The 15,303-nt window shown below is 37.8% G+C and overlaps 1 protein-coding gene across 1 annotated transcript in view; it reads right to left on the bottom strand.

Annotated features, from left to right (window-relative positions):
* FBXL4 (F-box and leucine rich repeat protein 4) overlaps window positions 1-15,303 on the bottom strand; it is a 58,996-nt gene continuing 43,693 nt past the window's right edge. The window contains exons 7-9 of the mRNA XM_030235666.2: window positions 14,376-14,447; window positions 13,347-13,659; window positions 1-5,398 (exon numbers count right to left, since the gene is read on the bottom strand). Of these exons, the coding sequence (XP_030091526.1) occupies window positions 5,235-5,398; window positions 13,347-13,659; window positions 14,376-14,447 (549 nt within the window). The 3' untranslated portion in view covers window positions 1-5,234. The remainder of the gene's footprint in view (window positions 5,399-13,346; window positions 13,660-14,375; window positions 14,448-15,303) is intronic.

The raw sequence follows: 15,303 nt of genomic DNA, 5'->3' as shown, positions 1-15,303 counted from the left end.
TTGAGGGTATTTTTATTCTTTTATTTTTAGAAAAGATGAACAAAACATGCAACAGAAAAACTTCATTCCTCACAATGGATGCACTTCAGTTTAGGACGTCTGTCCTAACCACGCCTTTTACCATCCTTAAGTGAAAACAAGACAGAGAGAAACCAGAGCTATGTAACTCAAACAAAAGTATTTAGTCCATTAGCTGAAAGCGAAAATCTCACCACTGCCTCCTATTACAGAGGCTGAATCTTCTTAATGAGACTCTTCCTGCTGATGCATTTCTCTGAAGATCCTGAGGATGTGTAACATGCAACAACACTCATTTCTCAGCCCTTCCAAATGTCAGTTACCACAACTTGTCCTGTGCTGGTAACATTTATTAAAGAGCACCTTCTTGCACTTCATTATCAAGTCAGATATCTAAAAATCACAGAAATCATCATCTCAGTGAAGAACTAATGCCTTCATTTGGGAAAAAACATTGGCTACATCTGACACAGCAAGTGCAGATGCATTAAACCAGGGATTTCTAGTCTAGTAATTTCCAAAGCTACAACTTACAGAATCACTGTTAAAGATCAACAAGGAACATATAAATAATATATATAAAGTCGCTCCCACAGTCCTCATAATAAAATGCTACATTTTATTTAGTTTTTGTAAATTTAGCAGTCCTGCTGAGGTGACATGGGAAATATATCCTAAAAGATGCAATAAGTACACACAGTAAGAACCAGGACTCAGCACACAATTTTTGCAAATGCACAGTGGGTGACATTTCTGATGACAGTAGAGCAGTTAAACTACTCAGTCTTAATTATAGCAATATGAAAGATTATCAAAATAGTGGCAATACATTAATTATCTTTGTCTGTTCACGCATTTACAGAACTATACACACAGCCAGTTAGGCACATGAGATTTTGGAAAAGGGAAAGAGGATGCATTTCCAAAAAAAACCCAACCCCAAAAGCCAAATAAACTAACAAAATAAAACAAATGATATACCACAGGTATTAACAAGGGGCAGAAGCAGATCCTGGCATTAAGAAAACTCAAGGTTTCCTCCTCAGAATTTCTTTTTTTTTTTTTTTTTTTTGCTTCTCTCTGGATGGAATTTGGAAGGTTTGAAGGTTTAAGGATGGATGTTGTTTCAGTCTTGTTTTTCAAGACAGGTAGTACAGCACTGGATGGAATTAATCTCAGTTTAGTATCTAACCTGAGCTAAATCACAGCTTCCACAGTCTCCAGAGAGGCTCTCTAGAACATGATTCATTCTCCTTTCCTGAAATGTCTGCCTTAGGAGATTAATAACTCTCTAGAGGTGCCCAGATTCCTCCCTTGAAGTAGATGTCTAACTTTCAGAGAACTAACATTGAGTGAGATGAATTCTACTCACTGTGTACCATGATTATTGGACATCTTATATCTGGAAAACTTAGCATAAGAGTTCTAAGGAAATACAAAGGTTTTGGTAGGTTTTGTTGTTTGTTTGCTTGTGGTTTTTTGTCTGAAACTTGGACCTCCAAGTACATGGGAGATTATAAGGTCCAAACTCCCATGCAAAATTGTTCTATATAAGTCATGCTCACTAATGGACTTAATCAGGTGTATAATTTAAAGAACAGAAACCCCATCCATTTCATAGAGCTATGCAGCCAGACAGCTCAAAATTATGAATACAAGTACACTACTGAATTAAAGCCTTGAAGAGTTAAGAAGATGCTTTAAATGGTAAAGTTATCATATTAGTTTTTAAAATTACCCAAGGAATTACATCTTTACCTACAGGCCATCCTATATCAATTTCATACAGAGGCTATGGAAGACCCCCTTTAGTTTAAAAACAGGAGCAGTTCAGAGTAAACTCCTTCTTTTGGACATGTTAGTCATGTTTTTTTTAACATTTGTTGCCAAAGCGTATCTTTTACAAAGCTTCAGAAAGACAGATAATCAAACAACAGGATTTTAAAAAAGGAATATCCTTAACAACAGAATTCAGATAACATGACTGAGGGCAGTCTAGTGGTGGAGATGAAACCCAGTTCAAGAATAATTAAATTCTGCCAGTGGAGGAACTGACATAATTCATTTTGGATCAAATGAAACCAGAATATAAGTTTCCCTCTATATGACTGCTTTGCAAGGAGACAGTCCACAGTAGTGATCGGACTTGCCATTCACTCTTCATACCCTGTAACACCTTTCACGAGCAGACAAACCAAAAGGCACTTTGGCAAAGCAACACTGGAAATTCAGCACATCTGTCCAGGCTTTTCCTACTGCATGGTAAAGATGAACTCAGTCTCCAGGTAGAGTAAAGCAATAGTTGAAAGCAGAACTGCTATGAAACACCTTTTTTCTATTACACTCACTTTACAAAAGTAATTCCTACATGAAAAACTTTGAGATTTATACATATATGTTTATGTATGTACACATATCCAAAAGAATTCATATAGACACACAAATGTATGTGTCTGTATATATAATTTATGCATACATATATATAAATAAATAGACACATTTAAGTATAAGAGAGCAGAACTAAAGAGACAGCAACCTATTCTTGCTTCTCTGTGACGTACGGGGAAGGTCTAAAAGCAAGTTGTTTTCTTTATCCTACAAGTATTACAAATGTCAAGTCTGGTCTTTGTTTTGTTGGAAGACTTCTTGGACTTATAAGGCCATAGCTAAAAGAGCTTCTTACTCTCTGACTGAAGGCTGAAGTCTACAACTATAGATGGAAGTCATTCCCAATTGCTTCTCTTCTCTTTGAATTAATTATATGTCAGTAATAGCCAAATTTTAAACAACCCAAATAAAAACTCAACTTCAATTTATCTTCCAAGTGGCAATAGAGAATTCCTGAAGAAACCATTTTAAACAGAAGATGCAACATAAGAAAGAAAAATCCTCCAGTATGAACAAAATTTCAATTCAAACCTTCTGTACGCTACCTAAAAAGCAACAGAGAATGAAATTCTTTACACGTATGTGAGTACAAGACCACTTATTTGATTCACTGATGAGAAAAACTCTATTATCTACCAAGTTTACCAGTTTGAAGGCACAATGGCTATCACTTCATCCACATCCCACTCTATTTACAGTGAAAAACAAACAAAATGAATCTCTATAGAAAAAAAAAGGAGATAAACTCAGAACAACCCCTGAGAAGTGAAATTTTACAACAAACACATTTGTTTTGAACTCTGTTCTTTGTAAACTCCCATTACCTGTACCTGTGTTCTCATGTAACTAGAATAATAACATTTAATAATTACAGTGAAAAATATAGACTAAAAAGAGTTACAGGTTCACAGAAAAACAAATGAACCCAAACATGATTGAGAGAAATGAGGTCTCACAGAGAAGCATACCAAAGCTGACATCTTTCAGTATGGAAAAAAAAAAATCAATTCAAAGTTCTCTGACAATGCTCAGATTTCTAAAGACGAAAAAAAATTGAATGGCATAAACTAGTTGGAAATCCCATAGTGCCATCTGTGTGGAGGGAAAAAAATCAAAAAGCCAACTGTGCATGCCCTTCTTTGGATCTGGAATTCCCCAGAGATTCAGCAAAATTTAAAAATCTGAAGAACTAGGTCTTTCAATAAAATCAGATAAATGTTCTGTAGCTGTTTCATGACATGGTTTATAAAGTACTGGCACCAGCACAAAGAGTTCAAAGCAGTCATTCAGGAGTCACAGAGATTGTCAGATTTTTAACGATTTGCAGCAGTCCTCTAGTAGCAGTTGGTTATTTACTGCATGAACTGAAGTGTTCTTTGTCACTGATCTTCAGTACAATACTTTACTTCTCTCAGACAAAGTATTTTTCTTCTTATTCCAGCAGGTAATAAGTGCCATCAATACAAGAATAACAGAATCAGTATCAAAAGACAGCCTATATTTTATGGTCCATATGCATCAACAATGGCTAAAAAGGTAAAATTCTAAACCAAAGCTGTACAGAGCAACATACTCTAGCAGTGATATTCAAGGAAAAAAAAAAAGATAAAAACTTCTTTCAAGAAAGTGCAAAAGGAAGAAACTTCCAGAAATTGTCCATCAACAGAGTTTACCTTCTCCAGAGGTTAAGCAGTCTTAAAGAGAGAGTCCAGTAGTACTTTGAGCTACTTTCCTCTTGGAAAAACAAAACAAAACAAAAACCCAAACAAAATAAATCCAGTACTAAGGTTTGGTGATCATAAAATCATCAAATTGTATTGCCCTTGTTTCAAACCCATTATATTTTCATTGCTGTTTTACTGAACAAAGATGCTTGTTTTTACACCTGACAGTCGATTTGATGCCAGTGAAAGGACAGTTGCTAACACATTACCCTAAGTTCTACTTTTCATGGTACTCTGCACAATAACCAGATATATCACAAATAAAGTCTTGACCATGACAGAAATTTGAAAAAGAAAACTACCCTGGAGTTTTCTACACATTACCAGTTATGACAATAAGTACTTGGCTTAAACTTTGTATCTCAATATCAAGAAGCAGCTGTCAATTTTATCTTTCATTTCTGCTCTAAGTTCAGGTGGTCCAGGCTCTTGCATCTATCTGTTGTGCTGCTTAGGCTGGACTGTAAAACATCACTACATCCATTTCAGGTGAAAGAAGGGAGGAAACTGTATCAGATACAGTTCATTGCCAAAACTCAAAGAAGACAAAGTGCCTTTTCTTTCTGTTTTTACACACACTTAAACTGGTTTTCAAATAACTAATTTTAGGCCAGATGATAAAATTTTACGCTGCAGGCCAAACTAGAATGCTACAATATCTGTGTATGTATATACAAATACATATGTATACATTTATATATACACACCCAAACACATGAAAAGGAAGCACCCATATTTTCCCTACGGATAAATATTGAACTTCAGCTTTCACCTGGATATTAACATAGTGTATTGTGTATAACACCCTGTGAAGGGACATTTAAGAAGACATTCATTTGCTTCTCATTAAAGCCAGACATATGGCTAGTATTTAAAAACATGCAGTGCCACCAATTAATAGAGCAAAATAATTCTTAGGTACAATATCAACTTAAAGAAACATAAAACATTTAAATGTATTTTACCCATTTGTGTAGATAATTAATAGTTTCCAGTATTTAATAGCAGATTTATATTCTCTTTAACAAAAAAAAAAAAAAATCAGCACAAATTTACAGGAAAACAATTCTGTCAAACACGTTCCACAGCAGCATATGTAGGGAGTCACTGGGTGAAACTCTTTTTTATGAACACATTAGGAAAGTTGGCATTCAGTTCTAGCACAACTCTATTATCGATCTGTGAACAGAAGGACACATCAAGTAAAGAAAGATCTTTACAAGACTCCAGCAATTTTCTTAAAGATGCAGGGCTCACCATCCTCGTTCCTGTTCAAAAACAAAAGAAAACAGAATTGTAAAGTTACCAAAAAAAGTGCAGGGTTTTAAGCTATTAATACCATGTAATGAAAAAATGCTACTACAACACAACTTTTATCTAGATAATTTAAATGAGTTTTCAAATCAAAAGCTTCTCAGAGGGCACATAGAACTTTTACCTTTAAAAACCCTAGTGTGTTTTCTTTTCTGTTTAAGTCACTGTCATTGCCTGTTGGGGGGCAACTTTATAACTTCAAGGGGAATTTCTTACTAGAGTAGCAGGTACCCAGAGCCATGAGACCTCCCAGGGACCAGATGCTGGGCTTAGGCAGCAGCATGGAAGGCTACAGTCACGCTCTCCTGTTGAGCACACAGACCACCAGCACAGCAGACGAGTGACTGGGGGCTATTCCAATTCCAAAGGCATCAGCAAGGCTTCCAGAGCTCCAGAGCAAGTATGGGTATTACACACATGCAGGGGCAGTTATTCAAGAGACTGCTGATCAAACATAAATGTACGTATAAAACATACTAGTTAAACCCTGCCAAAAACAAGACCAGAGTGACTGAACTCCCAAGTGTCACACAGGTCAGAGCAAGCATAGGATTCACTAATAAATAAATAAATAAATAAATAAATAAATAAATAAATAAATAAATAAATAAATGTTTATAAGCACAAATCCACACACCCATTACAGCTGATGGACATCCAGACAGTCCAGTCCATGGTGCTTAGCACCTGGCTCATCTGACTGGGCACTGGGGTGTGAGCCAGCTGTCTGAAGTACTCAGTGCCCCTTGGGGACCTTACACCATGCAGGACATCCACACACAGCTGGCAGACAGGACACTGGACCCAGAGGAGGAGATTCATACCATACAGGAAAGGCTGGAAGCCTGGCAGGTTACCCTAGGCAAGTGAACTGAGCCTGGGTGTCTACAGTGGGCTAAACTGCTCATCAAGCTTTCCTTCTAGAGAGTTTGTATATCCAAGACTACTGCAGAAAACTCCTGGCAGACTTGAACTCACACAGCTCCATCTTCAGCTAACTAGCATCCCAAAAATTCATCTAGTTCAGGATTTTGTCTAGTGCCAGGGCCAATTATGTTCCCTACACTCCTTACCTCTCCTGCAAAAACAGTAGCAGATTTTCACTGGTGAATCTTCTCAATTGCCAAAAATTATAATTTTAGGGTTTCTAAAGCTATCTTTCATGAATTCTACTACTTTTTTGAATTTCTTTATACTTACAGCCCCTTCACAAACTCCACAGTTTAACTACATAATGTCAAAAAAAAAAAAAAGAGAAAAACCAAACAAAAAACTCCAGCCTATTAGTTGCAATAATTAAGGTGCAATGAAAGAGGCATGAGATCATTCCCAATTCACTATTTCTAAATCATTCGTACTCCCATGCACATCTCTTCTGCTCCCATCTGTTTTCCAGACTCCCTTGCATCTCAAAATGACCCCTTTTGTGTAGTTTCTGCACTAATTTAGTACTTTTGAAACTGGATGACCAGAACAATACAGTGCACTGAGCAAACAGTCAGTAATTTTATAGTAAGTCTTACGGTGTTTTTTCCATTTCACATCTAAATAACCCTAATCTTCTCTATTCCCATTAGAATGATGCTGGACAATGAGCTGATGTTTTCCAAAAATTGTCCACAGGATCTCTTTCCTACAAAACAGTAGCTAATATAAATCCAGTCCCCTATATATTTAGTTGATGTTATTTTGCCTCATATGACTACTTACTCTGTACTTGATTCACAGTTTTCCTCCTGCTGTATCACCTGTTTAATAAGTATCACAAGACCATTCTGCCATTCTTCAGTGTTAAGTTCTTCAGTTTAAGATTTTTCTACCCTGAATACCTGTGTGTTATCCTCTGGCATTATTCACCCCTCTACCTGAATTACTTATAAGCAGATCAGAACAGACCTGGTGACCATAGTAGTGGCATAACTTCATTGTGAAAAGAGATGATACATTCTTGTCCTCTAAAACACCCATAATCCAGGAAAAGACAGCTCAGTTACAAAAGCAGCACAACCTTGGCTAAAGTTTTTGAAAACCCAACCTTCTATGGACTGGAGTAGTGCTCACTACTACAGTTTAAAGGAAGTTTAAAGGACCGGAGAAGGCAAAGCTATCATACTACCCTTGCTGGGATGCAGCTCTTCTTCAAAATATGGTAATGTCCTCTTTATGTCCACTGACTGACTTTCTCATGGCTGCCACTGGTTTACACAGAGAAAAAGATGATCTTACTGTTTTGTAGCTCCTAACCCAAGCTCTTTAAGGAAGGTTATGCCATGTTTGTTACCCTGCATTACTCTAGCACTGAGGCTGATTTGAGAGACAGACCACACACCAGAAATAAGATTTCCAGAGCCCTGTATTTGAGCTCATTTAGAATCACTGCATAAATACCATTTAGTCCTAACAATTTATTATTGTTCAATGTATTGATTTGTTCAAAAGGTTTCTGTATTGGCATTCCAATTTAAGGCAGCTTTCCAGGCTAATCTCCTGGAAAGAATGGCTCTGATGTAGCAGCCTGCTTGACCCCCTCTGCCATGAGCACCAAGGGACACACAACAGCTCTCCCACAATAGCCTTGTATCGGGGTGAGCCTTCACACCTGGACTATTTACTGAGCTCAGCCACTCCTGAAAACTTGTAACACAGCTGAAATACAGTATCATTCACCTCTAGCCAGTGGTTCCTTAATATTTCCTACTGCCTTACTGTGATTTTGTTTCACTTTCTAGAGTTCATCTTCCTATTTTCATGCTCTGAATGAGACTCAATTTCAGAAAGACTGTGGATGGTTTCATTAGTCTCCAGTACTCTTCTGCATAAGCAAGGAGGTATCTGAATCTGGTCTCCAATTATCCTATGTGAGGCTCTCAGATTAGTTGCTTTGAGACATTATTGAACATCACCCAAGGACAGTCTTTGCTATCATACTCCCAAATTTTATCTCCTCTGCAGAGACCAAGCTTGTCATTATCACTGTGATTTTTAACTGCCTTACCATTATATAATCACCATCATCAGCACTGTCTGGTAGTTCATGCAACAGTCCCTAAAGATTTACACAGAAATTCAGTAACATGCTTAATTTATTCACTTCATTTGACCACACACTTTACCACAGTATCACTGTTCTACCATAAGGACCTGCTCTGCCATTCCAAATGCAACTCTAGGAACAACACATTATGCTACTTATCTTTTTCTCCACCAAGCCTTAAAATTGCTACTACATCAGCACCTTCATCTAAACCCAGCCTCATTTATGCATCACAGCTTTTATGCTTCAAGATCCAAACGTGTATTTCTACAAAAATTCTAGATTTAGAAGCCTAGCCACAGATTTTTTTGTGTAGGATGTTCTTCATTCCTTCCTACCTGAACTTTGATAGTTCTCCTATCATTTCATCCAAGACTTTTAATAGATTTGCAACTAAGTAGGTCATCCTAAATTGCATGTTTTATTGCACCTGAGATTTTTCCCTCCTCAGACTTAAAATTTTATGTTAGGAAATACCTTTTTCTACAAGCAATCCAGTTGGGGTTTGGTTATTCACACCATAGGATAAATGCACATCATCTGTAGTCTTACTTTTATTTATACAATGTACAGTTAGTTATGTATGTATCCTAAAAGCCCATTCAAAAGCATTTCAGAATTTTAATACAGCACATTTTCCTTTGCTTTTGAAAGACTGGCAATGTAGCCTGTTAGTTAATTATTTATATAGAGCATTTTTCTTCTAGAATTTGGAGGCTTTCGGACCTTTATTATTTACTATAACTTCTCCTCCATAGACTAATCAGCGATTTTTCAGAATACAAACATAACCAAAGCACTAAAATCTGCTATTTAATTTTGTTGTTCAGTCAATTCTCTAGTACCACTCTTGTAAAAGGCACCTCTGAGTAATGAAAATCGTTTTGCTCAAACAATTATGCTTATTAGCTGTAAATAATTTAATTGATATCCATCAAAGTCTTCAAAATCTATAGCTGTTTGGGAGACCTGGGCAGGACCTCTATAAAAACTGCAGAACCCAAATTTCTAGAGCAAGAGACACTACTACACACCAAATAATATTTCAGAGTACCTACTCTTGAAAATAACTAGCACTCTTCCCTCAAATATTCTTACTTTTCTTTCCTTTCTTTCCCTAGACCAGCCAAACTAGCTTTTTATTCTTTACATTTTATTCAATCTACTGCACACAACTCAAATTCAAAATTTTAATGTGCTACACATTTTCATGTTTGAATTGACTAACTACGTGTTGATGTTCTCAAGATAAAGCTGAAAACTTTGACAGCTGGCAAGGGGGCAGTTGGGTTTTCTGTTGCTCAGGAAGGTGTGGGAGGTGTTGGAATGCAGCTAGGAATACATGAATTTTGTGGTAACGAGGGTGTCTACTTTTCATTACTCTTTTTGTGCAGGACAGAGGCAGTTGGACCTTTTGGGGAGCGAGGTGAATACAATTTACTCTTCACTCTTGACAGCACCTAAGAACTCCAAAGGAAGAGAACTAAGCAGCTGATGTGACGTGCAAGAAAAGCTCTTGACACTGTCAATTCAGGTTGCCATCTGACTTGTCACATTGCTCAATGCTGATCACAGTTTCAAGACTAGTTTTTTAACTACTGGTCTAGAGGTGTCCACTTAACTTTTGATAGCACTGGCTGATGTACTGCGTCACTACAGAACTGTCAGATGATCATAGCTGGATCATTCTGGCAGAGGGTGGAAACATGCCATGTCACTCAGCAGAAAAGATGTGGGCTGAGAAGGAAATGATACTTGTAAGCAGGCAGTTCAGGATGTAGTGGGTAAAAGAAAGCTCAGAACTAAAAGTTCAAGAGAAGCACATCCTCATGCATTCAGTGACACACACCAAACTTCCTCTTCCAAACTTATGATACAGCAGATATGAACCAGCCCATGATTTTTTTTTAACAGAAATTTTCTTTCTAAGTTTTACACAGCACAAACACAGCCTGACATCCAACAATGAAAGCATTGGGCCAGAAAGTATATACTTACTGGCCCATACTTACATGGGCCAGTAAGTATATAGAGTCCTTGAAAACCAGCAATTTTCATCTTCAACAGAGTCCTCTGACTCTGTAAAAAGGAAATTACCAAACAATTATGGTAAAGGACAGATGGGTAGCAAGCCTCAGGACCTATCACCTTCAAACAGCATCCAGGCTATATATAATGCACATTTTTCATCCCTTACAGTTCAACAAGATTTTTTTCAGAAGCTTAGACTCCTCCATCCCTGAAGCTATTGTGATGATAAATAAGCTATAACTGAAACAAGAATTTTTCTCTGTCAAGTTTATAAGTTCTGAAAACTGCAGAGAGATATCAGTATAGTATCTTCAACACTGGTGAGTGCAGTGAAGGGAAGACATTCTGACCCTTACTTAGGTAAGTGCTTGTATGTAGGAAAAAACCTCTCTTTTACACAGCTTTGTTGAAGCAAAAGAAGTTCCCTTACAGCACACAGTGCTAACCCAGCAGCAATACCTCAATACCCTTCACAATGCACACACAAGCCCGGAGTTTCTTTACTTGGAGATGACAAAGGACATAATGAGAGCACCTCTCATTCCTTCACATCACAGAGAAGACCCACTGTTCAAGGTTACTCTTGCAAAGCTGAGCTCTGACCTCTTATAGCTTCAGACGTGTTGTCACTCTTCTACTGAAGGACAAAAACATCCTACACATTCATGCAGCTTAAAGCAACAGCATGGCCCTGTATCACATGCCCAAAGCAAGAGCACATTCAGAGATTTCAGAGATTTATGACTTCCCTGGTACTCCTGCACAGTGAGAGACTCACTCTTTAGTTCAGACAACAGACTTCTGCATTTACATGGGAACACCTGGCAACTCTACCTCCAGATGACACAGTGTGGTTCTACTTGACAGCTCTTCCTTGTAACCACAGACTGTAGTGATTACTACATTCAAACAAAAAAAAAAATTAACACAGTTTCCTCACTGTTGCCAAAAAAGCAGGCTAAGTCCTTCACGTATATAGTGAATATCACCTTGTACTGACTTGTTTACAGAAGAAGACAACCTTTTTTTCACCCTACCAAGTATTTCTCTGAAGGAGGAAAGAAATTATTTTTTGCAGATTATTCATTTTGCAGGAAATTCAACTGGATATCCCCTAGAAGGGATTTATCTGAACACAACATGCAATCTCACAGGAAAAGTTTGACTACAAATCCATCTGACTCAGGACTATTGGTAAGCACCAGGGAACAGAACAAACTCCTTTTCCACTTTCACATTACTTTTAAAAAAAAATCATTAGGACGTCCAACTGAATTAAAACCTGAATTCAAACACTAAAGAAATGTGGCAGCAAGCCTTCCCTGCTGTAAGACAGGCAACAGAAGTAACAGACTATCCATAAGTTCAACACAGCCAAACTATTCTTTGGGGAGCCTCTGGTGCAGTAACGAGGCCTGACCACTTTGTGGGCAGACACGAGGCCATTGCAACAAAAGCACATGGAAGTGGGTGGTCAGGGGCACCTAAGTGCTTCTTAGAGACTTAATTCCCTACACCATTTGGAAACTTCTCATGTCTGAACAGGGCAGTGTGCCCCTGATAATTTAGCTGCAGAGCAGACTCTCTTAAAGATACACAAAACACAGTACCCCTGGGGGGCATAAACATATCTACAACTTGAACTAGGTGGAGTTAAGGTTTATTCTGTTCTTATGTCTTTCCCATGCTGGTCAGAAGGCAACTCAGTCAGAAGTGAGTAAAACTCTTCATCATTATAGAAGAGGGTACTGGAATGCCAATCTGAAGCCATATGGTAAATACTTTGAAATCAAAATGCTGATAAGAATAAATCTATAAACTTGCTTGGAAAATTATTCATGTTGATGGTTCTCAGTTTTTTGCAGTAACCCTCTCAACTGAAATGTAATATTTTCATTACAATTATTAAACATTAGAAGTATACAGAGCAACTACTTTATTCCCTTTCATTTAGATCTTCCTTTTTCAGCCATCCTGTGAAACTAATTTGGTAAAACCATGAAGAATTTTCTCCCACACTGATGTCACAAACATCCCTGCTGTCCTACATTATTATAAAAAGAAAACCTTATATGCCACCGTAAAAGAATAAATTCAGCATCACACAAAACTACACTTTTCAAAGTCCTTACTCAAGAGTTCAAAGTATATTTACTTTAGATCTCTAAAAATATTTTCTACTATGGAAACTGTAGAAGATTAGAAATTTCAGGTTTGCTATGTTTTTGACCCCCATCACTTCCTTCCCACCTTACTAGAAAGTCTATTTAAGTATTGCTTTAATTACCCTTTCATCTTTAATAACTCAAATTCACTTACCGATAAAAGTGATGAAGAAATTCAGTATTGCATAGTACATAATATATATTATATAATATATAACAAATATTTATTGCACAAAAGCAAAATGTTTATTGATGACAAACTCATGCTATAAATATACTTTGTCACACTTCACAGAAATAAAAATACAAACAAAAGCAGAAAGAATTATAAGAAATTTGATCTTCTGATAATCAAAAGAGAAAGGCTTCAGTTAAAAAAGCTGATGTTCATGAAAATAAAAGTAAGTGGAAAAAAATCTTGCACTTAAATTCCAGTTTAAGCAATTCATACTCAGCAGTCAAAATACACAGCTGGTATAAATCTACTGGCTTCTGAGTCAGAAATCATGCAGTGAGCAAAACGTCTCTCCTTTCTTTATGTGCTAAATCATAATTTGAAGAAATAATTATTTACCAAATATCTGGAGGACAGTTTTGTCTTAAGGACTCCTTTTTACCTGAAGGGCTTTTGCGACACCATAAAACAAAACCATCATTCCCCCATTCTCTTACCCAATATATCCAGCTGCCGCAAGTGCGTGCAGTTGGCAGCGAGCTCCTCGATGTCTGTGTCACACACAGACCTGTTGGCCGTAAGAAAGAGCTTCTGCAAATTCGGGAGTTTGCGCGCAAGGTTTGTGAAGCAGCCTGTACTGCTCTGGAGAGTAGGACACCAACCAAGGTCAAGTTCTTCCAATAGCTGGCAGCCTGAAGCCAATTCTGCAATCCCGCTTTCAGTGATGTTTTTACATCTCCACAAATCCAGACTGCGAAGCTTTTTGCATTTTGCTCCCATCATGCTTGCTATAAGGTCATAGTCTTCAATCTGCAAGGAAAGCAGACACTCTGTCATGTGCCAGCATCGTTCCAGACATACAGAGGTGTTTCAAGTTTGCTTCCTAACACACGTAACTCATCTGGCTCGAGTATTTGTCATTTCTAAAGAGCTCCAAAAATTGTTCATTGCATGGTACAGTGAGATCTACTTTTATAAAAGACAAAAATAAAATTAAATTCCTATAAACCGCAGACTCAGCTGTTTTTAAATTCACTTAATAGTGAGAATCCAACAGCAGCAAAAATTGTTTCTTTGAAGAAACATTTTTTTTTGCACAGTTGTTTTCCCCTTAAAAGATGATTATAACAGCTTTTATGACCACAGGAAATGCAACTACTGAAGAATGATTGAGGACTGTATTCATTTCCATTTTATGTTGATCAGTTGCTGTATCTCCTTTCAAAAGTCTCATTACTTGTTAAATGATTACACATATAGAGACTGCCCAAAAACTTAGAAACAGGCTGAAGAACTCTGAGAAAGCCTACAAGCCATTTAAGGCCTACCAAACTAGTACCTAACCCTTAAATATATGACCAAGCTGCATTCATCTTGGACCTTCCAAAAGAGCAGAGTCTTGTATAAACCTTGCATTTAACACACTTTGTGAAACAAACCCATATTGGTTCCAAAGCCACTGCACACACACACACAGACACACACACACAATCCCCTCACACACTCTGAATGGTCCAAGCACTCACCATGACGCAGCTGCCCAGGCTGAGGTGCTGCAGCTCCGAGCAGAAGTTCAAAATACTGAGCAGGGCTGTTTGCTGCCACAGAGGAACACATCAGAAGGAAATAGGGAAAGTGAAACAAAGGGAAGAGGTCAATTAGACATTAAAGGCTGTCACCACATTTCCTGAAATACAGCTCAAAACTCTTTTACAGGTGCCTCAAATGCCACTTAATGAGTCTCTGGGTACTTTACTCATTGATTGGCTTAAAGAAATGGTAATCGTTACAAACCTTTATGCAAGTCACTCTGGATGGGCTTGTGTGCTGCCCTGAAGATACCCACACACCACTGACCTATCTGCTCATTTCCCATAGGAGAGCTGGTGAAGAGTGCAGCAAGATCAAATAACAGGCAAGGCCAGTCTGCAAACACAGAGGGCTGGCCACATACCAGGAGAAGAGGGCAGGCTCTGACATTCTCTGATCAGCTGCAGCCTGATGGAGCTGCCAATAGAGCTGCACAGCATCAGGGCTGGGCTGGGGACTTTAATGTCAAAGGCGGCTTCGTGCTGACAAGGATGCTGACAGCCACTGAGCACTTGTCACTACTATCACGGAGACTGAAACAGATATAATGGGTACTTTACACTCCTGTTCCTGCCATTTAAGGTTGCCATTCTTTTGCAGAAAGTACTGCACATTGCTCAGCCTGAAACTGACTGCAACATCAGATGCACCTTACAAAAGTGCACAGCTGGTCTGTTCCACAAAGGAAACTTTTACAGATTTTTTTACCTGTGTTTCTAAGATACAAAAAAAATCCTTCTGCACTGTCTGTAGACATATTTTGTTTTGTATTTGGAAATGCTCACAATGTGAAAAAAAGAATATAATCTGGGATTCACATCACAAATACCTATGCATCATAATTAAAACATGACTTCATTAGGG

The sequence above is a fragment of the Serinus canaria genome, chromosome 3, assembly GCF_022539315.1.
Source record: "Serinus canaria isolate serCan28SL12 chromosome 3, serCan2020, whole genome shotgun sequence".
Lineage (NCBI taxonomy): Eukaryota > Metazoa > Chordata > Aves > Passeriformes > Fringillidae > Serinus > Serinus canaria.
The sequence above is the reverse complement of the archived record's forward strand: the minus strand, read 5'-3'. Positions and strand labels throughout refer to the sequence as shown.